The 27,025-nt window shown below is 32.9% G+C and overlaps 1 protein-coding gene and 1 long non-coding RNA gene across 2 annotated transcripts; one reads left to right on the top strand and one right to left on the bottom strand.

The window, feature by feature from the left end:
* Positions 1 to 1,466: 1,466 nt before the first annotated feature.
* Positions 1,467 to 22,794, bottom strand: LOC128245817 (E3 ubiquitin-protein ligase DTX3L-like). Its single transcript, XM_052964042.1, has 6 exons — positions 22,780 to 22,794; positions 22,196 to 22,258; positions 18,015 to 18,066; positions 17,594 to 17,694; positions 7,155 to 7,348; positions 1,467 to 2,726 (listed from the first exon to the last, which is right to left on the bottom strand). The coding sequence occupies exons 1-6, from the start codon at positions 22,792 to 22,794 to the stop codon at positions 2,609 to 2,611; spliced, it is 543 nt and encodes a 180-aa protein (XP_052820002.1). The 3' UTR covers positions 1,467 to 2,608.
* A 715-nt stretch (positions 22,795 to 23,509) lies between these two features.
* Positions 23,510 to 26,056, top strand: LOC128246861 (uncharacterized). Its single transcript, XR_008263385.1, has 3 exons — positions 23,510 to 23,964; positions 24,208 to 24,340; positions 24,782 to 26,056. It is a non-coding gene; the product is annotated as an uncharacterized LOC128246861 (long non-coding RNA).
* Positions 26,057 to 27,025: the final 969 nt, after the last annotated feature.

Genomic DNA, 27,025 nt, shown 5'->3' on the forward strand with positions numbered 1-27,025 from the left:
TCCAAAGAAATATGCAATTGAACGGTCACAACGGGTTGGGGATCAAAACGAAGCGTAATATTTTCGAAACAATGGTAACACATTTCGAGAAGGAACACAATGGATTGTCATTTTACGGAACTGAATCACTAGCACATCATTATTTCATCAAAACACTTTGATATGGAAATGTACGTATGCATTTTAATACCTCGGTTTTGTACTCCTAGTATTTCTGTGTGTCGTCTTTTTAATGACAGAACAACATACGTGTTTTATAAAAATATCAACTCCAAACTTATTACAAAACTATTTATCAAAATTAGATATGATGATCGTTATATAAAACGTTTTTGGATGTTTGTCAATTTAAAGGATATGTAGTGTTTTGGAGTGTTCATTTTAATGAAAACGTGTATGAGTAAACATTTTACATGTGCATGTAAAAGAACATTTATTACTTTATCACCTTACATTATAGCAACTGTGTGTATTTATGACAAGAAGCGTTATCAGCCTGAATTATTTATAAACAAACTTAGCGAATTACAGGCCGTTTATTTGACGAATAGCTATCGCTGACCTAAACGAATCGATTACATTTTATTTAAGTGGAGCCGGTCTAAATTATATAACATCCGATATGAACTACCGATACTGGTTAAGAGGGTCATAAATTGTGGATATGAATATAGAGGCGTTCAAGATGCCCTTAAACGGTACTGAGGGTTAAGAAGTGTGCATGTTGGATAAATAGAGACTTTTATTCAATAAGGGCAGAGCAAAAAAAGAGTTTAACCTATTTTTCAGCACTTTTCTTTTTAGAAAATTTTCATTTCTGTATAGTGTTCCGTACAAACTTCCCTAAAATGTATAATTTGCAGTAATATTTGCTCGCTTTATTTTTAAGTTTGAAGTTAATTTCATCGACCTATATATATATATACATTGCAAATTGAATTATAAGAAGTGGTCACGTTTATCAGCAAACCACAGGTTCGACACAAGTATAAACTCTAGCATCCATCCTGATGACTCTGATGCGTATGTTTTTAATGACTACACTTATTATTACACATTATACAATTAGTTTAAAAAGAACAAATATAACATTACATGTTGTTATAGTACCATTCGTGTTCAAGTTCTGACGGATTGCAGCTACTTTCAAGCTTGCCCAAGGCTCATGCCTCGTATGGAAATGTTCTAATATAGCCGGTTGTTGATTCGTTTATTGGATATTCTTCTGAGTTTGCCCCCAAGTCCCCCTCTAACATTAAAGCCATAGTTCTTAAAGTATCCTTTATATAAAACTGTGTTGTTGTTTTTTAAATGTAAGCGTTTTAAGCAGGCCAATCGTGGCATGTCCGATATGTTTGCTGTAATAAACGTCTTCTACGTGGGTAGATGTAAGGAATATCAAATATTTAATCTAAATTGTTAACATAAAAACATTTTAAAATGAAAAAATAAAACAACACGCACAGATTTCGCATGGGCAATTATAACATTCTAAAACTATATATTACATATAATCCCCTGATAAAGACAAAGTATTATTGAACATAGGCATCAAGAAAACACAGTCATAGCCAAATAGTATTAGTTATATAGTGGAATGAATAAAAGCATAATGTTTAACATTCATCCGACACATACAATGGAAATACAAGGGAATATAAGCTGGCATCATTATAACGAATTATGTTTTAAGAGGCACAAGGATAAAACCTAACTTAAAAAATATAAGATATTATTTACATTGTATGCATAGTTCATGTTTGTTATGTCGTCTTTAGCAAATTACTCCGACATATGGCTTCCAATTACTCTTCCAATGGAATATTAACTCGTCTCAACGTTTATTTACATACAAATAAAATGACCATAAACATGTAGAGGTTCTTACCAAAGTTAAAAACATTTCAAATTATGTCCTTTGATTTTTTAAACAACTACGTAAACATCTTATACAACACGAAAATTTCATTTTTAACACGAGTTCATTTGAAGATACAATATCCACAACAGGTAACCACGACGGTATACGGCCAATCGACCGAGAACGTCTATTTCCAAGTTTCCGTCTGGTTCAACATGCGCCTCTTTTATTCTTTTGTATGTTAACTTGCTATCATATCATTACAGAACTCAGTGCGACTTCGAACTTGAAGTTATTAAACATTATAAATGAAATGTTATCATAAAAGTGAAAAACATGAACTTGGACATTGCCTTGTCTGCTTACTTATTATCATATTGTATTATCTAAAACTGTCAACCGATATTAAAACAAAGGTACTACATTAATCATGAAATACTGTTTCGTGTTTAACACTTTGTGGACGATATATATCCATACAATACATATATTTCACGATGTTGAAATTATCCTATGTAATCTGAACGAAAATAATTAATCGTGTGTATTGAAACAAATTCATGCCGTCATGTGAATTAACCATCCCTACTCCATAGTAGACAAGCAGTTCAAAACTCAACTCTATAAAGACACAACGGTGAAATAGATGGTAGAGAGAAAGATACCATGTAAACAGAACATTAATACATATGAAAAAGTACATTGTCATTTGGAGTAAGACTATCGGTATCATAAGACTGACGAAAGCTACCAACCATCGACAGTAAAAGTCTCTACCAGCTTTTCTTCCTGATCTGTGTTCGCCTCTGTGATGCCTTTGGCTGCCAGTTCCGCTTTCAATGTCCGGGTGTAGTCAATGTAATCTCTATACATATAAGATAAACTATTACCATAGGCAGAGTATGTATGTATTTATCGAAGCCCGAAGTTGTTGTCAAATGTCTAAAATTAAGAATTAACTAAAACTTTACATGTACTAAACGTAGGCCGAACTTGATACGCAAGTTAAAAAATAGAAGGTATACTTTAACTCTACAGACATAGTTCATTACTAATAGGAGCTTCTGAAATCAACCTCCTTGCCTTATTGAGGATGGGCTCGCCATATTTTGCCTGCATAGTTTCGTTAATAATCAACAGCTACAGGTCACTGATACTATCGAGGATATTCTATCAGAATTTAAGCTTTGTTTCAAATGAAACGTAAAAAAGCAAACTGATTGTATATACAAATATAGTTATTATCTTACTCCCTAATATGTGTCTACATTCTTTACAGTATACAATTCCTACACGTTGTAATTATTATTTAGATCAAACAGTATATATAGGTAAAAAGCTATTACAATTATAATACGTGTTAAACTAGTTGAGCCCATTCACGAACTGAGATATATTATTTGGAGACCACTGAACGGTATATTTAATTAGAGCTACGTTGCGGTTGGATGCTTCAGTGCTCAACAATGTTAACTGTCACAGCAATTGCGAAAGGGAAATTTATTTATCCACACTAAGATTAACTAAGATTCACTAAAATGTTCACGTGATACATGCATTAATTCGTCTGGGTTTCAATTAAATTCATACATTTATTATTGTCGGACTCATTCTAAACGTTTCTAAAGCAGCTTAAATTCGGACAATAAAGATTTCTTAACAATACGTTGACTTAGCGGTATATATTTGGAAAAAGGTTCCATGATGCTATTACCCTGTATACATTTCTTTGCGTGAAGGCAAATCCATAATTCAAATGTTATTTGTGTTTATAGATGCAATTTCCGAATTTTAGAAATTTCTAAAACATGTGTTTTATTATTCAGCACACAAGATATAGTACCAAAACGCACGGTAGGTACACAAACAATAGAAATATTTTACAGGAGTACTGTAATCGGATGCTCAACGCTCGTCCGTTTGTGATCACTGTATCCGAAGGCATAACTTAAACACTATGTGGTGATGGGACTTCTAACACATGTTTATAATGTTTATATAAGTATGTGAAGAGTATTCGTGCTCATAATTTCTGAGATTTTGACCACACTTTCAATGTTTGCACATATTTCGTATAATCAGACAGTGCAACTGATCATAAAAAGTAGCCCTGCGATTTTGTTTATAAAGTTTTGGATAGTTTAACTTATTCTGATAGGGCTGATCAATGAAATGAAATATGAAAGAAACGAAAGAAAAGAGAAGAATATTTAAATGAATTTAAATTTATGCATCTGTGTCGTTTAATATATATTTGACTCCTCTGCTATGTATCTTACTGATTTTCTGTCACATGTTTCTTAAATACACTCAAACCTTTACGAGTTGTATCAACGACTTCGAATTGGAGGACTGAAATATAGTCCCTTCAGGCGAACACCCGATTGTCTATACAATGACGAACAAGCGTTTACGTACAATAAGACCAACTGTATGTGCTATTTAAACGGGATATAGGACCTCCCGCGAAGCACGTCAAAATACGTCATTAGCGCAGAAGATACATGCTTATTATTTTAAAAGAAATATCTTGGAAAAGCAACTGCTATAAATGTAACAAAATTTGTATAACTTGCATATTAATTTCTTATCATTTAAAACAAATACTACATATTTAGGATTTGACTGCCCACTCAAGAATGTTTCGAGTCAATCATATGGGTTTCGACTGACGTTTGAGACTAAATATTACGTAAATAATACTGACACCATTTAATACGATGACAACATTGATACCCATCTCATGGACGGCGACGTTGTGCTTCCGTGAGCTGTATAAATGGTTGCTTTTTAAATATAAATTCCCCTTTAAACCAAACATGCTGATGAAACATTGCATTCATGTACTATATCATTTGCGATTTATTTTTAGAATTTTGTATATTGTATGAATAATTATATGATCATTCCGATCATTACGCTACTTTCTAGCACATCGGATAGGCATTTCCGGTGAATTCAGCCGTGCTGGAAAACTCCATGTGGCATCCCCCCATGCCAGATGAGTCACGCGCTGTGACGTAATACTTTTAATTTCTTTTATTTTACATTTAATGTAACCATAATTATGAGATTTCAATAGATGAGTTCCATAACTATTATCTTTACAAAAACACACCTTCAAAACAAAACAAAATAACCCTTAAAAGACGTGATACTGAAGGAACTTCTTGACGTATGAAGTGAATAAATATTAATGCACGTCATGACGTCAGCTGACATCATCGCACGTGCTGTTTTGTGAAATTTACAAAACTGCGCTTTTCTATGCATTTTTCACAAAAAAAGTGTAATTCAAGGTATGCTAGAAAAAATATATTTCATGTGTGTCCGTTCCGGATTGAAAAATCCGACCCTCGGGCACGCTGCGTAGCCGGTAACTCGGCAAGCCTCGTTACCTGGCAATGCAGGTGCCCTCGGGTCGGATTTTTCGATCCGGAACGAAAACACATGACAGATATTATAAATATTCACGCTGGAATGTCATTCACTCTAAAGTTTAAATAAACACATTCATTCACAATTGTATTTTGCACGTGGTTTTCATGGTGTACTATAGAAATAATTTTCCGTAAATGACCCGCACTTCATATCGATCTGTGCTAGATTACATTAAAGCGTCATGTTTTTATAGCAGTATTTATACTATCAAATATAATGAAACGATGCATGTATAATTATCTACTGTTTTTTTATTAAGACAACAATTAACTTGCTGAAAAAAACTAATACCACAAATATCCTACATTTCCTCCGCAAATACGTTTATGAAGCTTTATTTCAGTTGTACATGTTAACATTATTATATTGCGTCATAATTTCACTTCGATAACATCTTCTTTACCGATGCTTTATTGAACTCTATAGTCTGTTGTAACAAATGTTACCATGACAAATAAAGGTAATTGTTGTTGTTGTTGTTGTTGTTAGTTATCATCCGCATAGTAATCAACATAAATTTCATGTCAAATACAGAATATTACATGAGGAGTCTTTCAGTACGAAATTATTTAGAGCCGTAGCAAGTATCATTTAGTAAGAACCAAATCGTATTTATTCCTGTGATGAGCATTATGATATCAAGACTTCTAAACGCTGTATTCTACCGAATAACTATACTCGTCTGCATGTTTCAGAAATTCTTATTTTATCTTCTTCATGACGTTTTTTTGTGAGATGACGAGTGACATGTGAGTTGTGTATTTCAATTTATTAGTTAATTGTTTCGTGCATTTCACGGGAAATTCGTAAAACAAAGTCAGACAAAGATAAAAAAGAAAATATATTGAATATACACATTAGCATTGAATTAATTTTCGAACATTTGCTTGTTGTCTCATTTATTGAACAGACGCAATATTTTATGAAGCAAAAATTCATCTGTGAATTGCTGTGTGCATATTCCCGGGAAGTTCGTTTTACAATGTAAGACTTATATATAAAAAGAAAATATATTGGATATACACATTAGCATTGAATTAATTTTCGAACATTTGCTTGCTGTCTCATTTATTGAACAGACGCAATTTTTATGAAGCAAAAATTCATCTGTGAATTGCTGTGTGCATATTCCGGGAATTTCGTTTTACAATGTAAGACTTATATATATAAAAAGAAAATATATTGAATACATGCTATAACATTGATGTAATGTTCTAACAATTGTTTCCGCTTTATGTATTGCAAGAAATGAAATGTTTTGAAGCAAAAAAAATGGGATTGCCATGTCCTTAATGAGCGATCAGTTGTGTTTGTTTCTATAAACATCGTTTTAAAAACATATGCAATCTTTCTTTACGATCAATTATCATCAGTATTCATACGGGTAAAAGGAAAAATAATATAATTGCTTTAAAAGTAGTTCTTGAAATTGATATTTTCAATCCACAGTTTGAAGTTAAATATCAAATGTATATTTAAACTGCTGTTATTTCACTAATAAAACTCCTAAGTTTACCGAAAAACATGAAAGAAGCATTCAAACGCTGCTTTAGTTATACGTCATGTAAACCTTACTAACTTTACCTATATTGAACTTCACCACTAGCCTATGAAAACGTTATATGCTATCAATGATGGCTTACCATGACGACCACCTAAAACATGCTTTATACATGTGACGCATATAATTACTGTACATTCAAAATAAATACCTGCATAAAACGTTCATACATGATCCTTAACGAAACGGCATTCAGAACATATTTCTGTACTTCACAACAAATAACTCTAATCCTCTCCTGAGCATCCTATTGAAAGCTGACTCTAATCATACCTTTAAGATTATTCTTACCGGGCGTACACTGAATAATCATACAATGAGACGCCATCCAGGACAACTTTTCCTTCCTTCTCCACGATGAACATCAACCCTCCCCTGAACGCCGCCTTTAACATCCTACATAGCAGCTCGCCCTCAGGGGCGGTTCTCAAGCGTCCTGTGAACCTGCCGCCTCCATACGCTTTTCCCGGGGACGGATGGTGCGTCTGCAAGTAGGGAAGACGAACGTTGTATAAGACGTGATTTAATGTACATATACAAAATAAACATGATTGCAACCTAATATTTTGAAATGAGCATGATGTAATCGCGGAATCCAAATTGGTACCTTTATATAAGAACGGAATGTAATGTATGCTTTATATAAACTGTAATATAAACATCGTAAATATGATGCTTGCGCTGCTCAGAAATATAGCGAATACTTTTGTTGTGAATTTAGTCAAATATCTACTGCAACAAAGGATTATACATAGATGAGTTTAATAATTCTTCCTATTTTCCCTTGTTTAAACTAATAAGGTTATGTTTCAATAATTTTACCAAACAAAAATTGATATTCATACCGTGTTACGTTTAAGGAATGTATACTTACATGCATTATCTAGTATTATGACGATAGTTTTCTATGTATATGCAAGTAAATCATGACAGTTTAAATCTTCATAATCAGTATAATGTGTTTTATAAACATATTATGAGGAAAGCTAATAGCTATCTAAATGACATTTAATTAATTAATGTTATTGCGACAATATATCAATATTGGTTACATTTACCATGGGCGCGAAGGTTAACATGGTATATTTCCATATTATTTTTATATTTTGTATGTTTGTCCAACTTTTTTATGTGTTTTTGATATAATTTAAATAACTACGTTTAAGTTTTGTTTTTTAATGAAAATATATTTTATAATTTTAACAAAGGCAAGATCTGTTTTAAATTCAATAAACAGCTACTAACGACAATTGTTTGCAACTAAAACACATTATCACGCATGGAACAAAGATTCCTTTCTTCTACGCATATAGTATAATGTTCAATTTAATTGGAATCATGTCATTCATTTAGTTTGAGCATCGAAGTACATGCAAACCAAGCATTCTTTCATTGCATCGAGTGACATTAGAATTGGTTAATTATATTCTATGTAAAATACATTAATATTATCAACTATTTTAATGCGGATTTCAACATAATACGTGGCATTTATTTGCATGGTGACATTTCCCGTGGCCAAAATAGTCGTATTGCATGTCAGGTTATCAAGGTATAGTTTTCCCCAAGAGCTTTAAATACATAGCAATATAAAATTGGCACACATGATGTCATCAACGAATATGACGTACGGTGCAAAATAGTATACTTGTGACATAGACTATTTTAGTGGCTGGTGTCTTCAAGTGTCTTCTTAGTGTAACCGACCACATTTTGCAACATATTGATTTATGATAATTCAATCAAAATAAGTTTATTGTTACACATCTATTCCCTTTTGCTTTCAATATAATCATGTATTCCATTTATTATTATTGCTAATGTAATTTTCTGTATGCCACAACAATACACTTAACATACATAAAAATTCGTTTGAGGATCATAATGATTGTTTTAATTTATAATTCCCCATTTCTTATAAACAAATATTTTCGGAAGGCTCCGACTCCATACTCGACATAAAGCGATGTATGATGTTTGCGTGTCATCACATTAAGATAAAAACTATACCTATTTTAGCTTATAATTTAAAACACTTTTCTGTATGTTTAGCCATTGAAATACGTACTTTTGCGTTCAGTGTATTGTATAATGTATATATTCCTGTTTGAATGCACTTAATGTTTGAAATGGAAAACAAACAAACATTTAATAACGATATTGCAAACACGTTATATAATTGTCTACGTTTGAGTTAAATAAATTAGAAGAAAATTAGTTTCTCTTGTCTATAAAGGAATAACCTCCAGGTGGCGCTTCATAAGCACGATTGATTGATTCATACGCACGAGTATTTTGTGCGCATTTGGAAGTAAAGGCAATCAGCTTTGCGGTACCGATACGTTCAAATCGATACAATTGATTGTTACATATGATGTCGTAGCGGGCAGTAGGCAGAAGTCCGTGTTTATTGCAGCGACCGAACAAGGCATGACTTTAATCCTCTTACAGAGGGTAAGTCGTATTAAAAATATGTTTGTTATATTTATTTGAAACGACGCGTACATGTACAACATAAAGATTCAGATTATGCAGTGGAAATATGGGACATGTAGAAAATATGAGTTACTTCAGTTTATACATAAATTGTAACCTGTGAGAATTGCTTTCATCTGTTTTTGAAGGCATCAATAAATGTGTTTTTCGCCAGTTTGATATCAAGTGCTTCTAGTTTTACATAGAAAGTGAGTGTTTAGTTAACATACTATTAGAGAATATTGCGGTGACTTTTTTATTTTTTTGGGGGAGAAACAAGTTGGAGAACAATGCAACACAATGAGGTCGGGGCTTCACGGATCCAGCAGTTCTACCACGTGGCTGTGAACAGATTAGCTGTTTCACCTCATGGCAGCTGTTTTTCGTTGACGTCACTTACTGTTCAAGTGCCGCGCCCCGATGGTGTTCCCCCGCCTATTGTGGTTTTCTGATATGATATTACCTATCAGCGTCAGCTGTAGTTTTGGCCATATAGTCAACACATAAAGATAAGTATTATAAATGAAATTTAATCTTCTCTGAATTGAACGAGATAGATTTGAAGCAATGCCAAATAATTCTGGATATTTTGGCTTAGACGATTTTAAATTCAGAATGTTGGCATTAAAATGAAAGAAAAATTTCAAAGAATACTTATTTAATTTTATTTTAATAAGTTGAGTTGTTAACAAACTGAGATATAAGTAAGAAAGTTTTATGTAAGTTTCAGTGATTTGTTTTGTGTTCGCTAATAAATACAAATATTGTTTCTTTACTTGTTTTTGTAATTGACCAAGTACATCTGGCTTGGCTGCCATTATATAATTGCAAGACAGATGAGTTGCCAATATTGGCTGACACTCTATTATAATATGTTTTCCTTAGACAAAAAAGGGATTTGTGGATTGTGTTTAGTTCTGAAACAGTTTGAATGCATCTGATCACTTCTTAGGATATTTACATTCATTGGATGTGAATGTAATTGATTGATATGTTTTGACAACACTGAATTTGTTTACACACCTTGCGGAAATAATTCTGGATTATTTGGTTTAGAAGATTTAAAAATTCAGAATGTTGGAATTAAAATTAGTATTTTAAGAATATTAATTTAATAATATCATATAAGTCGAATTGCTAATAAACTGTGAGATAAGTAAAACTGTGTTGTGTATGATTCAGTGATATGTCCTGTATTTGCTTATAAATACAGATATTGTACTTTTTTATAATTGAACATTTGGCTCGGCTGCCATTATAATTGTTAGACAGATGAGTTGCCTGTCTTGGCTGACAAGCCATTATTATATATGTTCCTTATAAAAAAAGGGTTTTGTGGATTATGTTTAGTTCTGTAACTATTAGAATGCATCTGATCATTTCTTAGGATATTGTTATGATATGTTATTGAAAGATTGTTGTACATAATTATGATACGCTTTATGTTACTACACTATAGAATTATTGCATTATTAAGGAAGATAATCTGAAGATCATATGAGTGGCATCGCTGATTCACGGCGGAAACGCCAGAGATGAATAAGTAATACTTAGATGTTATGAAGTAAATTTTCAATGATTAAGAAGGGGCGGAATGAGTTTCAACCTCATTGGTTGACTTATTGTCAATGATACACGGAGTGTGTATTGAATGAGTGGCAGAATGCGGACTTTTAAACACGCACGAAAGTTGAAATTCTTAATAGTTAAGTGTATCACTTAATAATTGCTTATCTGTAGTTTCCTTTGATGAAAATCAAGGCTGTATTCTAATCATAGTATACGGTGGCTTCACCAGTTAGTCAGTTACAGTACTAGTACATATGCAAATAGTGTTATAAAGTTATAAAATTCGGCTTTCATGATTTATGGCGGACTCGCCAGAGATGAAACACAATGTACAATGAACACGGTGCAATCACAAGTGCTAGTTTATATGAAAATATTGTTATGAAGTGAAGTTATAACAGGCTGATCTATAGCGGAATCGCCAGAGATGAATCGTTAAAGTTCCAGTACTAGATCAGATGTAAAATTGTTGTTTTATTGACTCATACGAATGTAAACTTTCTAAGTCATTAGCCATGAATGTTAACCGATTGGGTTTATGTGAATACGTTATAAATGATGTTCTTTGTAGAGACATTTTTTTGTATACGTTTATTATTGCAGACGCACAGTGACCAGACAACAGACCGAAGGATTGGCGGTAGAAGTGAATCTTCTCCCGGACCTACTACAGAAGTGGGTGGCCATCAATAATGCATATTATGCAAAGGTGGATTTTCAGTGCCAACGCTGATGTAAATGATGTCACACGCGCACTGCTTAATTTTAAAGCTGATGCAATTTGGGATGGGCTAACACTAAGTCGATTAGAATTAATTAAGTAATCCGCTTCCATAGGTTACTTATTCGCGAAGATATTACTTAAAAAAACTCTAACCTATACATATATACAGTACGAGTTTTTCTTCATATTTCATTACTAAATACAGATTTATAATTAAAAAAGTAGAAATATATTTTCCGAAAGATAAACATTAAATTATTATCATGGCCTTTCTAATTACAATGTATCGGCTAGTGGGCTTACTCGCAATGCTTGTGCACGGTGCGCTTACAAACCGGAAGAAGACACTTTTTCAATAACTCTGTTGGGTGTAGAGTCGTATAAGCTGTTTATTGATATCTTGTACGAGCATGTGAGGTCAATTTATTTACCATTCAATATATTCTAATGTTTTGTCTAATGTTATTTTTAAACTAACCGACATATGCTTTAAAATAAAACGACACATTTAGACGTGGCATATTAACAACAAACATTTCTATTTTTCGTCATTTCAGTGTAAGATCGTATTTTATTTCACAAGCTTCATAAAAAAAGCATATTTTCACGTGTATAATAAAATACACTTACACTGAACAAAATCTGTTTGTAATACTGTTATGCGTATTTTTGTAGTTTTATTTATATTATATTTACATTTCTAAACACCTCGTTTACGATTAACCGTTTGCTACACCCTAGGGACGTCCCCAACGCAAACCTTTGATCGCTAATGAGGTAGACTGTCAATTCTTCATAAACATTCATTAAACCACTTTTGTGCATGTACAATACTATTTAGAAATGTATATGCACGAATAAAAAGATCATGGACCCGTTATCAACATAACAGAGGTCACTATTTACTGAAGAAATATTTGAACGGTTAAACGAGGAAACCAATCATCAGTGGTTTAACATTATATTAAAAGCCGATCTACCAGTTGCATAGTTCGTTTTATGATAGAACGTGGGTATATGAAACGTGAATATCAAAGCACAGTCATTTTCTGAGAATATTCTTCTTCGTCTGTACACGGGTCGTTTCCGAGATGGGGTGAAGACCACGCTTCATTTTTAACAAGACGTTTGATTGCTAATTAAAAGTATTAGTTAATTGTTTTGTTATTTTCCCCTAAAGTTTGTTTAACAAGTTAAATAAGTCAAATAGTTTGGAAACTTAGTAAAAACGTACTAAAGCATCCAATTTATATTTGAACAAAACAAAAATTCGTCAATGTTTTGAACAGAAACAAATATTCAAGGATTCAGCTACAAGAAAACGTTTGAAAATGGGATTGCCATTTTCCTTATCCCCGGTAAGTTTATTTCTAAAACAAATCTTATTTAAACGTATGCGATCGTTTTTAAAATCAAATTACATTTTTGCAAACTTAAAGTGTTAAAAAGAAATATATATTAAACGGAAGCAACTGATTTAAAAAGCAGTTTTTATAGTTGATTTTTCCACTCGATACACTAATCTTATATATATATACATATAATACAACCAGGAATGAATATATACCCGATTTGTTTTTATAAACTTAGCTGTGCAAATCAGTAACTAAATTAGTAGCATTGTACTAATGCTATTCGTTTTATTACTCATATTACTTTTACTCATGTTTGGATTTTATGGTAGGAATGGTTTTAATGTACATACTGTGATAAGTGTTATTGATTTGACCTCTGAACATCATTTAATTTCCATATGGCATACAAGCTTTTCGTATATGTCTTTTCAAAACATACCTCTCTGTAGGGCAGGTCAAAGGTTATAATGGTATATGAGTGTGTTTATTTTAATTTAATTTTTATTTGTGTAGGAATTAAATCTAGAAAACGTTAAAAACATGTGGTGCAAGCATTTATCATACTATTTAATGTGGTGCAGACACAGTTCGTTCAACGTGTGCTTTAGGAGAAAGGTATACATATTAGCTTTTAAGCTATCTCCTCAATCCTTAATTATTATGTATGTACTGTATGTATTTGGTAAATGTACTTATATAGAATAAATACTGTTTTAACCAAACCAACGAGTGCTTTAAAATGTATGTTGATAAAGACAGGACTGTTTCGAAGGGCCCTATGTGCTTACACACCTTTAACTACTCACTAAATAATGCATTTATGGAAACTATTAATTACTGATAACAAGATTGTAACCGTGGTTTCATTAGCAGAAGACGCAAACAATCTAAAATGATTGATGAGTGGTAAAATATTTAGTGTGATCTACTATAGACTCATAAGGTAGAAATACCATATTTTCTGCACCTTTCTTTCAAATTAAACTCGTTATCCTTCATAAGAACCATTGTTTTCGACATTTATCAATCCTTTTTAATATATCAAAACAGTTGTGTTTATTGCGGTAAATCTTATTTCTGGGTAAGAGCGCATCTAAAATAGAATATATCATTTACAATAAATCTTTTCAAATATTGTAGCGAAATTACAGGCTAAGAATCATCTCTCATTTGATATAAGGCATAAAAATGACTTGATATCTACAGCTTGGTGTTAGTTATATACACATGTCGCAATCATTTCTTTCACGTTTGCACGCTATACCTTGTTTCCCATTTCTTATAACCACCATGCTGTGTTTTAAATCTTTGTTATTTATCACTGCTGTTACTTTTGATAATGAATATCCCTCCGCACATTTTATTAAATGTACAATAGGACTGCTTTTGCATAATTCTCAGTATTTCAGCAAGCCACGTTTTTATCTCATCTTTTTATATGGAAAGTATTTATTTAAAATAATAAATCATTTGTTTTCTTTACGGCATCTTTTTTTGATTTGGTAAACAAAGGTTTGAAGACGTCCGGTACTGAATTTTAAACAGGAAATGACGTTATGGACGTATACAAAAGTATTACGTCACACTCTAAATGAAAGCAAAAATCGAGTGTTTAAATTGAGATTCTGACTGAATATCATCTAATATGCATTATACTTATATCCTGAATAAATTGATCGGATAAATGTTATGTTTTGAAATTATTCCGGCATATTCTAGCATTGCCGGAGGCTAGAGCTATATATTAGATGTAAGTAAACTCGTCAATTATCCTTAAAATACAGTTGTTGCATGAGCATTTGTGTAACAGTCAAAACTGTTGTCCCGACGTGGAGGAGATAACTTCTGACCTGTTGTCCCGAGGCCGATACAGAAATGACCATATCAAAACCTGTTTTAATATCTGATTAAAGAGTCATTTTTTCCAGCAATTTGTTGAGATTAATCTCGTAAACATTTTCAAATCGGGAAATTTGTTTTTTACGTCTGATATTGTTATCTTTATGTCTGGTAATCTTGAACATATAGACTATTGAGGGCTTGAAATGTCCTTGATATTCTCTGTGAACCATTTAAATTATTACATCACTTCCGGAAATGCACGAGTTTAATTGATTTACAGTGTATTTTTAGAATCTCGGTTTAACCCATGACGTACTTATGGCGTAGCCTCACGCGCGGGTAGCCTCATTCTGTTAACCAGTCAACAGTTTAAAATATTGTGATATTGATTACCACTTATAAAACAGTCGAAAAAGTGAATTATATTGATAAAGGGCATCTGGTTATACTTGTTAAATGAATTGTGGACTTTATTATGATTCGTAACATAAACTTTTATTCAAAACCAGCATCCGCGTACAAGGCGATTGTCTTTCAAGGCTTAAAATGTTCTGCAAGAAAGTATTGAGGAAAAATGGAAATACTAAGCAAATCGTCATGTGTATGGTTGCATTGCTTTCACATATTAAAGTGTTAAAACGAAACATATGATAATAAAATGTTAAAACCTATAAATCGTGAATTGGAATTTAAGTAGATAATTTTAAGTATGTGTTTTGAGTTATACTAAGACAAAACGTAAATACTGTCCGAGATAAGTAATTTAAGATAAATACAATATCGGTTAAAGATGTTATTTTTAGCACAACACCACCTTAGTGTGACTAGTTATGACATGACCTTGATTTTTACAAGCTTGTAACTTTGACTTGTATAACAATTCTTGGACTATGACTTTCCTTAGTTTAGGATAACTATTTAAATATACAAAAAAACATTGCATTTGTTTGATGTTTACACTTATATGATCATATTTTAGACGTTTTAAAGTAAATGATCTACTATAGACAACATATACACGTTGCAATCATTGATTCAAATTTTATATTACAATCTATGTTCGAATAATTAAAATATTGCGTGAAAATACCAGATTTCAACGTCCAGGCTCTTATATCTACCGATGATATCCAGTCAACAGCAACAGGCGGTTTTACGGACTACTTACGGTGCTCCATTGCGACAAAGCAGGGCTGTGTGCCATCACCAGTAATATTGTCATCGTTTATGAATGACTGAGTTCATTATCTTAAGGCTAATTCTACGAATGGGATATTTGTAACCGACACAACAGGGTATTTATACGCTCTAATGTTTGCTATAAACTTACAAAGACAAATCAACCTTATTGAATCATTCTGTGTATGGAACTTAATACTGAAAAAAGTTGTATTCCAGTATAAATACTTGGGAGCGTTTTAACTACAAAGCACTCCTTGACACTGACTACGGAAACACTAGCAAAACAGACGACAAAAGCCATTGCAAATATATTAAAATATCAAAAACATTTTGGTTATTTACACCCGAAATACGCTTTTAAATTGTTTGACTCAATTGTACACCCTTGTTTGTGTTATTGTGTCAATATATGGGGATTCCTTTATTCTGAATGTACGGAGAAAGTTCAATTTGACTTCTGTAAACGGATTTGTGGTTTAAACCAGCCTATTGCTAACTTATTTGCATTAAGTGAGTGTGGAAGAAATCCTATATAATATACAACACGTTGCAAAGTACTGGTTAAAACTAATTCACATTCCAGAAAACCGTTACCCACGACAAAGTTATCTTCTGCTTAAATCACTGTATGAGTCAGATCGTACAACATGGGCAACAAGTGTGAATACATTATTATTTGAGAACGGCTTTGGTTATGCGTGGATTACACAAGAGATTTGAAACCAAGAACATTTATTAAGGCTATTCATTGAAAGACTTACAGACTGTATTCATATATAGAGGCTTCACCTAAGGCAGTCAAGTATAAACATTTCAAAACAGCTCTTGATTCTGAACGATATTAATCATGTGATCTATTATATATATTGAAAAGAAACTTGTCAAACTTTAGGTGCTCAAGTCAACCGCTGATGATCAAAAAGGGTCGACACTTGAATATTGGGCGAGAATTTAGATTAGCCCATATTGTTTGTCCGAACATATATATGTCATTGAACACGAATTCCTCATGCTCATGATTTGTTCGTTGTATGGTTATATGGGAAATGAATACTTCAAACCTAACTGGATTTTGTCTATTCCCACGCAAGCAGTTTTCTACAATATTATGTAAGAAGTGTCAAAAAAAAGTAATTTACTGATTTTAAAATATATTCACAACGCTTTAATAACTATAGAAACATGTCTTAAACGTAATGATAACTCGTTATAGGGGTATCCACCAGTGCTTTATTATTATATATGCATCTTATTTTTATTCTTATACCGGATGATTATGATTGCAACATTGATGTACAAGCAAGTTGATTCTTTGCATTTTAAAACATTTGTTTAAAGGAGTTTGCAAGAATATTATTGATATCTCATTGCTTTAAAATATGTCTTGTTTATCATTGTATTATTTCTATGTTGTTAAATGTATATGAATGAATAACTGTATAATGGGCCAGATGCCATAGCTTACAATAAACTATATGTTATGTAATGTTATGTTATGTATAAATTCTTACAGTATAAAACTGCAAGTACTTGTTAGCTTATAACACGTGATAATAAATAAGAATTGTATACAAACTGATTACCGTCTGAATGCCATCCGGGAATGTAAAACTCAACTTGATGACAGGAAGACCGACTTGATTTTTGCTGTTCTTGACCTCAACTTTTCCATTTGGTTGAGTCCCTTAAAGCAAAATTACTTTCATAAATGTTAGCTCCATAATAGATTTGATCACGATTCAATGATTCGTCCCGGGAGGTTAGATACACCTCATCTCTTTGTGCTTTAAGCATTGTTTGTATTAATCACATCAACAACAACACATACCAGTTGGCATTCAACTTAATATTCGCATCTATTGACACCAAGAAATGCAATGAATGGTACATAACAATGTAATTAATATCATTATGAAATACTTACTACGGATATTTTATAATGCATTGCCAATTGATTAATGTTTTGATAACTGTACAATGCGTAGTTAATTAAAGATAACTTACACTTAATATTGTCTTTCAGATGTGGAATTTGTACCTTTAATACTGCCCTTTCCTTAAAACAGAGGAAATCTGGATGACTATAACTATTTATATATGGTATATGCAACGCATTTTAATTAATTCATAGACAATAGCAAAAGTTAGTAAATGGATTTGAATATATACATTATCAATAAAGCAACATTTATCTTAACACCAGTGCGCTTTTTATCACGCATATGTTGCCCATTGGGTTCGAAATGCAAACCACCCTAAATGACACACACGCCAGTGCGCCAACTACTTACCTATGTTCCGACCAGGGGATTCGAAACCCAAAACCTCTATACAATTACACAAGAACCAGGGAACTAATAAGCATGGCTATGTTTACCTCCGGGCGTTCAAATCTACAAACTTTCTACTAAAACACTAGCAAACGCGACTAATTAAACTTGCTCTCGCTCGGAGTTGAAACTCCCAACATTCCTACAATAACAAAAAAAATCAGTGCGCTTACTATCACGCCTATGTCCTAACTCGGTGGTTCAAACACCTAACCTTCCTACAATTACTTACACCGCTACCCTTCACGCCTCTTTGACCTCTCGTGGGTTAAAACACCAAACCTTCCTTTAACAAACAAAATCGGTGTGCTACCTTTCACGCCTATTTTACCTCTCGTGGCTTCCACAACCTAACATTACTACAAACATCCTCAAAATAACTTACACCGGTGCGCTACCTTTCACGCCTTTTTGAGCTCTCGTGGGCTCGAACAACAAACCTTCCTTTAACAACCTACACCGGTGTGCTACCGTTCACGCATATTTAAACTCATGTTGCTCCGACCACCAAACTTTACTACAAACATTCTTAAAATTATTTACACCCGTGTGCTCACTTTTACGCCTATTTAACCAGTCGGGGATTCGAACATCAAACCGTTACTACAATGACTTACACCGGTTCGCTCACTATCACGTCTATGTAACTTCTTGATGATTCCAAGACCTAACCTGCATACATTTACTTACACTGGTGCGCTAACTATCATGCATATTTTACCTCTCGGGGGATTATTTACACTGGTGCGATAACTATCACGCCTATTTATCCTCTCGGGGGATTACTTATACTGGTGCGCTAACTATCACGCCTATTTATCCTCTCTCTCTCTCTATGTGTATCATTTGATAAGTATGACAAAGTATTGTTAAACGTATTGTTGTCGGATACTGAAAATACACTAACAGGACAAATCTCTGTAATTTCTTGCTAAAACCAAAACAACAAGGAAGCATTACGCTTGTAGGTACCTTAAACAACTATTATATATAACAAGTAAGGACCTGCTCACAAGCACGCCTATGCTTCTGCTTGGAGTTTGATCCCCAAACCTCCATATAATTGCACAAATACATATGTTCCCGATCGTATTTGAGCCCCAAACCTTCAAACTATTGCCCAAACCTCCATTGACTTTCTCGCCTAGCTATTAATTAGGTTTAATTACATTGAACTCTACATTAGATCTACAGCATTGATTATATCATCCATCACATAAAACAACTTAATACCCTAACACAAGAACGATACTAAGTTTCAAAGTGCACACATGTCTTCTCCAAATCGCACTTGCCCAAAATACGTCTGAATCATGACAAACAGGTTGGTTCACGTGTCCCGTAAGCAGCAGTACCCGTACGATTAGGACAAAACAGACATCGCTTAAAGTATCTTGGAGGGCTTCATTAACATCGGATGTGTAGTGTTATTGCTAGAGAACCGGCTGGTAATATTGAGCAAGTTTTTCTGTTACGGTTATAGACTCGAGTTTTGTCCAAATGTCCGCCCTTTATATTTATCACAATTTTTCAATAAATGAATTAATTTAATATTATTAATATCAGTCAGTCCGTTAAACAGCCTACAACCATTGTGTATACAATTTTATTTTGACTTCATCATCATACAAGTTTAAATTATTTAGAAACCATAATTGATATTAAGTGAATAGTATTGAATTTAACGGAAATGCATATTTTTATCGTCTGCTGTGAATGTTTTGGAGTTACTTCATTTTCTTATCAATATAAGAATACAGTTTTAGTAACGATTTTAACAGATAATGAATTTCAAAATGGTCGTTATTAAGTCGCAGACTTTGCTGAAAGCCCTTATTTGGGCTTAATAAGACAACTAAAGTTGGAGGAGTCACTATGTTTTTACGGGCCAGATCGCCTTGTGATTATGGTTGTTATACATCAAGGATTTGGTGGGAATAATTAATGTGAACACCGGTTTCACTGTGTGCAAAAATTCATCATTCAGCCATGTTTTGTAACATATAGTTATTTCAGTACTTTTTCATACACAAGGTTAAGTTTTTGTTTGCATTCGTTCCCTATGTCTTTTTTTGTCACGAACTTTCCTGACATGTTCACATTTTGTAATGGAATGTTCATGATAATTTCTACGATGCTTTTCTTAAGTATATTTGAATAACTTACAAATATCGGTATGGTTTACAGCTTATAAACGACATGGAAAAATACAGACAATGTGAGAGAGTTTGATTTGTTATTGTTTTGAGTGTTCAATTTCATTGGTAAGATAAATTTTGATGTGATGTGTTGGGTTATGTGCATTGTTGTTTGTGATGTTCGTCAAATATAATTATACGGTGAATTTATAATATATTGTCATGTTTGATAAGTTTTAGCAATTTAATTTTCTCTGCCACTGTACGTGATTAACATGTAAATACAGATTGTTAATGACTGTTACGATATAAAGACAGTTTAGCTCACCTTTAGGAACTTTACTATTAATTCCATGCTTATTAGTGTTGAAATGTATGTATATATTTTCAGAACGTTTAACTCGTTGTATGAGATTTTTGACGATTTACGTGTATGAATTTAATACCGATAATAGATGAACACCATTGTGTTGTTTACTCGTGGTATGAATAACTGAAGAGATGAACGGAACCTCGGACAAGATAAGAATCCTACCCTGAACTTAAGATGATCCTACTATTAAACCCATAATGTATGCCACATATAAAAGAACGGACACTATCATAAAGCGTAAGTATGACTCGATATTTTATCTAATATCAAAATTATGAGGGCTTATCCGGGAATGCAGTGCCATATAAATGTGTCTAATCTTCATACGTATTTCGATTATTTTGTTAACATATTTTTATGGAGTTATAAGACCGATTCTCTCATCAAACACATGCATCTCTACAAACGAAAGTAGAACATTTTCACCAATTTTCAGCTGAATTTCACTCAAGAAGCCTACATTTTAGATAAGACCAGTATTATTGATGCTTTTATTTTGTCGGGAATACAAATGGCCGCCTGTTTACCGGAATAAGCATGTTTTTACTCTTTTTCTGGGTTAAGCTGAAGCCAAAAGCCAGGGAGCTTGACCCAAAGCATAGAGGCTGAGCCAATACGCTGTATAAGAATGCACTGAACACGGCATATTTGGAATAGTTGAAGTTCTGTATTAATATTTACTAGTATTAAGATATTGTTGTATTTTTTTTTTAAATACCTAATTATTTATTAATATTTAATGCAATTCTTCTTCATGAGTAATATATTTAGCAAATTATAGAGAATATTCGATATGCGGAATGACGTTTCATTGCATTGCAAGAACACATGAAACTGTGAGATCAATCCTTAATAAACATGTTTACACAAAGATACCTCCCCGTTTCCTCATTACGATGGTCTTCTTTCATGTACTGCAGCTAATGGATTATTGCACTTATTTAAATAAAACAAAGGCGTTCGTATAATAATATTTCGAATTGAATTGAATGAAAACAGTTGACTTTTGCCATGACTGTTGTCAGTGATTTACTACAAGTACTCTCCCTGTCTAAGATTTGATTCATTAAACATGATTGTGAAGCTTTCACCTTTTAAAATTCATCTAGTACATTTTTTTCTCGTTTCAGCTCATCACTTAGCATGTTCCTTGTCTGAACACGTGTTAAATGGTCTTACACATCTGAACTGAATCAGTTACGTTTTCTAGGATGTTCTTTATAGTTTACACTAGAAACTTGAGTAGCTTTGATTTCAGTTTTTTGACCGGTCAGCTTAGGTTTCTTCAATATCATATATTTATGCATCTATTTGACAAAATACACCCTTGCATTGATATCTTACCTTTTCATATTTCTCTATACACTGTTTCGCCTTCAGTAACTCTTGTTCAAACCCCTTCCTTGTCTGAAAGCATAGCGGCAAAACATTAGCGAATTCTATAAAAATGACTAATCCATTTCTTGTCTTGCAACATATAATTCATTCAAATGGTCAGTAATCTTGCCTCCCCTTTAATTCTTCAAAACAATTGATAGTAACAGGCTACACCATGTCTGAATTATATAGGTCGTATTTCACTCGTTTCAGCTTATCACACAGTTCCTTCTGTAATCGTGTAAGGATAATATGTGACGACGCCTGTAGAAAGGGGTACAAAGTTGGCAATTTCAATTTCGAGAAAAACGTGTTTAAAGTTTTGTTGATTTATTTCACTGACTTTAATTGGTATAAGTCACCATTTCTTTGTTAGATTTATAAATTTTAACGTACAACAATTGTTTAAATTGCATCCATAAAATATATATATTCTCCGACAACGATGTTACCGATAGCGACGAGTATAATAACAACAAGGTTATCTCCCTTATGCATATTACGTAATTTCCGGTTAGTAATTGACAAACAAGAAACTTTCAAACATTTACGTTTTTTGTCTTCATTTGCTGCTTTTTGAGGATGCTTCTGTCGAGTTTTGACAGGTAAATATCACTGCAGTCGTATCAATTTAATATTAAATTTTATTATGTTAAAATGATTGATAACATATTCTTCAAACACTACACTTACTTTTTAAAGCTGAAATTTTCGTCCAACACTGTGGACATCATCAGAGCAACTGGCCTGACTATCGCTCACTCGCAGCTCTGACACTCGGGACTTCCCGCCGAATTTCCGTAATCCGGCGAAAAGTGGGTTGTAAATCCCAGAAAGGAAGGCCCCCTCGTCGAGGGGGCACGCGTAATAGAGAGAGAATCAGACTGGAGAGTGCGAAAAACGAAGGAGGCTATCTGCATCAAAACTGAGGGGGCAGTTATGAACCGGGACGAGGGGGCCTTCCTTTCTGGGATTTACAACCCACTTTTCGCCGGATTACGGAAATTCGGCGGGAAGTCCCGAGTGTCAGAGCTGCGAGTGAGCGATAGTCAGGCCAGTTGCTCTGATGATGTCCACAGTGTTGGACGAAAATTTCAGCTTTAAAAAGTAAGTGTAGTGTTTGAAGAATATGTTATCAATCTATTGGATTTACCTACACAATGAACTCATTCAAGAATGTTAAAATGATATAGAAAAAGGCGAAAATATTCGTCAATTGTCATAAACCAGGAAGTAAACAAATGGCTTGAACTGGCGGTTTTATTTAATTTCAATACCACATTGTCCATAATAATGAATGAACTTGTATAATAATATAAATTTCTCATCATACCGAGTCATATGTTTTTGTAGTCATGGGAGTAAAGTGTTCCCGATGTACATGTCAACGACACTGATGACATTTTAATAAGGATTTGTGTAACTTATGAATGACCTTCATTTACTTGAAAAACTCAATCTGTCCACGATAACATTGTAGATAATTGAAATCTGTTTATGAGTTTTGATAACAACAATAATGAATTGACAAGAGATCACAGTGCACTACATAACATCATATTGCTATCTTATTTCAGGACAGTATCCATGTTACCTGCCCGGCCCCCTCCATTACAGTTGGGACATTGCCTGCCAGTCTTCTTCCCTAATCATGCCTAACCGATTGGTCCAATAGTGTTCAAAACTTGATGGAAATGCGGTGTCATCGTAGTTTGGAGTATGTGCAGAGCACTCGGGTACATTTTAGTTATTTATAACTTAAGTTCACAAATTAATAAACGGTTGTTAATTGACAGCTTATTCCAAGCAAGGAGAAGATTTTTGGTTACACATATGACAACCTTGTTATACGTAATCAGAAGACATATTGTGTAATACCGAATAATTAACTGGTTTTCATATTTTATTTTGAAATCATGCAATATTTTAGATAAACAAAATAGCATGTATAAAATAAAGATGTGTATCAAATATTGCAGGACAACAAGCAGTTTATTTCTTCGATGAGACTGAATTGAAAGGGAGCAGACACTGTTGTGAGCATGATGATCACTTCTTCAAGTACCATGGCTTGGAGATAAAAAGCCGAAATTGGCACTTTGGTCTTAGCAGGTAGTTAATAAAATGTTCACATTAAACCCTAAAGTAGAGTACTTTCATTTTGAAAATACTTACCTAACAGAATTGAGCCCTAGATTTTTAAGAGTATTCGCCTCAGCGTTAGCCTTTTAATTGGTGTCAGTTACATGAACAAAATAACCTTGACCATAACTCAATAACTGTTGAAATTGATAAAATACATCTTTGCATACCTGTTGCCAGAGGAAGAATGTATATGTAAATTTTCATAAGTATGTTATTTCTATATTACATTTCAAATTTTCAACAATGTTAAACAAAAATAAAAGCTGTTTAAACTAGCCAAGTAACTCCTGACATTGTCAAAACACTGGCATGATATCTTGATCTTTATATAAGCTTGTTTTTTGTGTGTTTTTGTGATGTCAAAATATGACTGATCTAGACATAATTTCTATCAATCCATACTTTCAGCAAACAGGCCTGGCTTTGTGCGGTGCAGGTTTGCTCCATCGGTGATGGTTTAGTTTTCCTGATGAAAACCAGAGCAGTTGTGTACCCTGAACTCCTTTCCGAATTCTTCATCAAGGGGATGGATCTTGAATGGCAGTGGTATTAACATGACAAGATCAGAGAATACAGCAGATTAGACATTGAAAAAGACAGTGTGCCATAGACAGTCTCAACCAAAGCATTGAACAAACTGTACAACCTGTTAATTAACTTTTTAGAGCTGTTTGTTTGGACAAGTGTTTGTCATTCAGAAATAAGTAATAACATTATTTCTCAGTATAAGAAATCTGCAGGAATTAGAAGCTGATATTTACTTTAACTATATATACAAACCTCTTAGGGGTTTAGCCAGGTTAAAGAAAGACAGGGAGCTACAGAAAAGAGACAGGTTTCCATGTTTCAATAGGACACCCTTCATTTATCTGTGAATAATTTTAACATTTTGAATGTTACAGAAAATGTTAGGAATAGTGTATAATGTTTTATTGAAGTACTATTAGGTTTTAAGTGCCAAATATTTAAAGCCTGTGTGTATTTATAATCTTGTGAATATAAAGTTGTTATCAAAACAAAATCAATATTTGACTGTCTTAAGCTTTTAATTCTATGAAGGCAGGAGGTTGCCAATCTTACTCTTCATGACGGGTGCTTCCAAAAAAGAACAGGGTGTAGAAACCTTCCATATCTCTTGCTAGAACCCTAATATCCTTTTTTCATCAAATTACAGTAACATTGACAATTAACAAATGATGCAGTGATATTTTTTTATGCTAATATCATCAATTTTTATTGTCATTAAGTTTTCTTCTAGAATTGATTTGTACATGTAATGTATTGAAAAATTGATACTTGAGGTTGCCATGGTTACAACTTGTTTCTTAGTGTAGTAATATGTTTTATATATATAAATACAATATTGCATTATGTAAACTTATAATATTTTAAGAGATAATGATTCAAACACATGTACAGAGACAATAAATACACTACTTTGTATTTTTGTTGCCATGGCAATGTTTCTGTGTATATTTGTTACATTTATTGTTTTTTATTACAGGATTGTCCATTAGTGAAATTATAATGTGTATAATAAGCATAGCTACAAAATGCATAGATACATGAAAATACCTATTTATGGATTTACATTTTCTTCATATTTCGATAATAGAATAGATTTTGTACACTGACCCCCCTTGGACTTAAATCACCTTAGCAACAAAAGTCTTAAACATTTTGAATAAAAAAAAAAATATATATATATAATTTGTAATAACCAATGCTTAGATTATTTGAGTACTTTTTAAGAGCGGCGTGTGTGATCCCTTTTACTTTTAATATTGAATTGCATCGTATTGTGTTGTCATGGTAAAATTTTGATTGCCATGTAAAACTTCAATCATTATTTTACAAGAATTTTGTCACCAGTTCAATAATATGTTATTTTGTGTAAGATATATAACTACAAATTATATAAAGACATACAAAAACATGTGTTGTTTCATTTCTTTATCTAAAAAATATGCCACTTTTTGACACTTTCATCGATAAATTGATCGACTCCTGTGCTTCTTTAAATTGTCATAACTATAAAAGTACTTAAGATTTTGACCTCAAATTTTCACCAAATTGTTTCTAACGATGTACTCTATAAATAACTACCAAAAAGAGCAAATGTCATTTTTGCACCTTTGTATCCCTTTTTACAGGCATTGACACATATGACGTGAGATATGGATCATGATAACTATTGTTTTGTATACAATTAAAGCTTAATACACGGGGCCAGGTTCACGACAAAACTAAGATGTGAACACAATTGACCGCCCGTTATTCAAAATCCAATTTTACAGTTTTAACAAGAGTCCAATCAGGTGGCCAAAATGACATTTCCTTAGTTTTAGTCAAAAAGTAGCACAATACCAACCAGGTTGAAGTTAAATTTTTAACTATCTACTATGGTTCTACTAGCGTGTCTTATATTTGTAGATAAGAAACATAAAATACAATCTGCACAATGACAACGACAAATCCAGCGGGTAAGCAAAAGTATGTATACATGTATGCTCTCACAAAATATTATTTTCTTTCATCAAAAAGTATTAAATACATTGGTGGGCAATGCAGCAGCTCATAGAATGTAAATGAGTTTTACTAAGCATATAATTTTCGTCACACAATCAGTTATAATCGGTATGTTGAATATGA

This window comes from Mya arenaria, chromosome 9 (assembly GCF_026914265.1).
Source record: "Mya arenaria isolate MELC-2E11 chromosome 9, ASM2691426v1".
Taxonomy (NCBI): Eukaryota; Metazoa; Mollusca; class Bivalvia; order Myida; family Myidae; genus Mya; species Mya arenaria.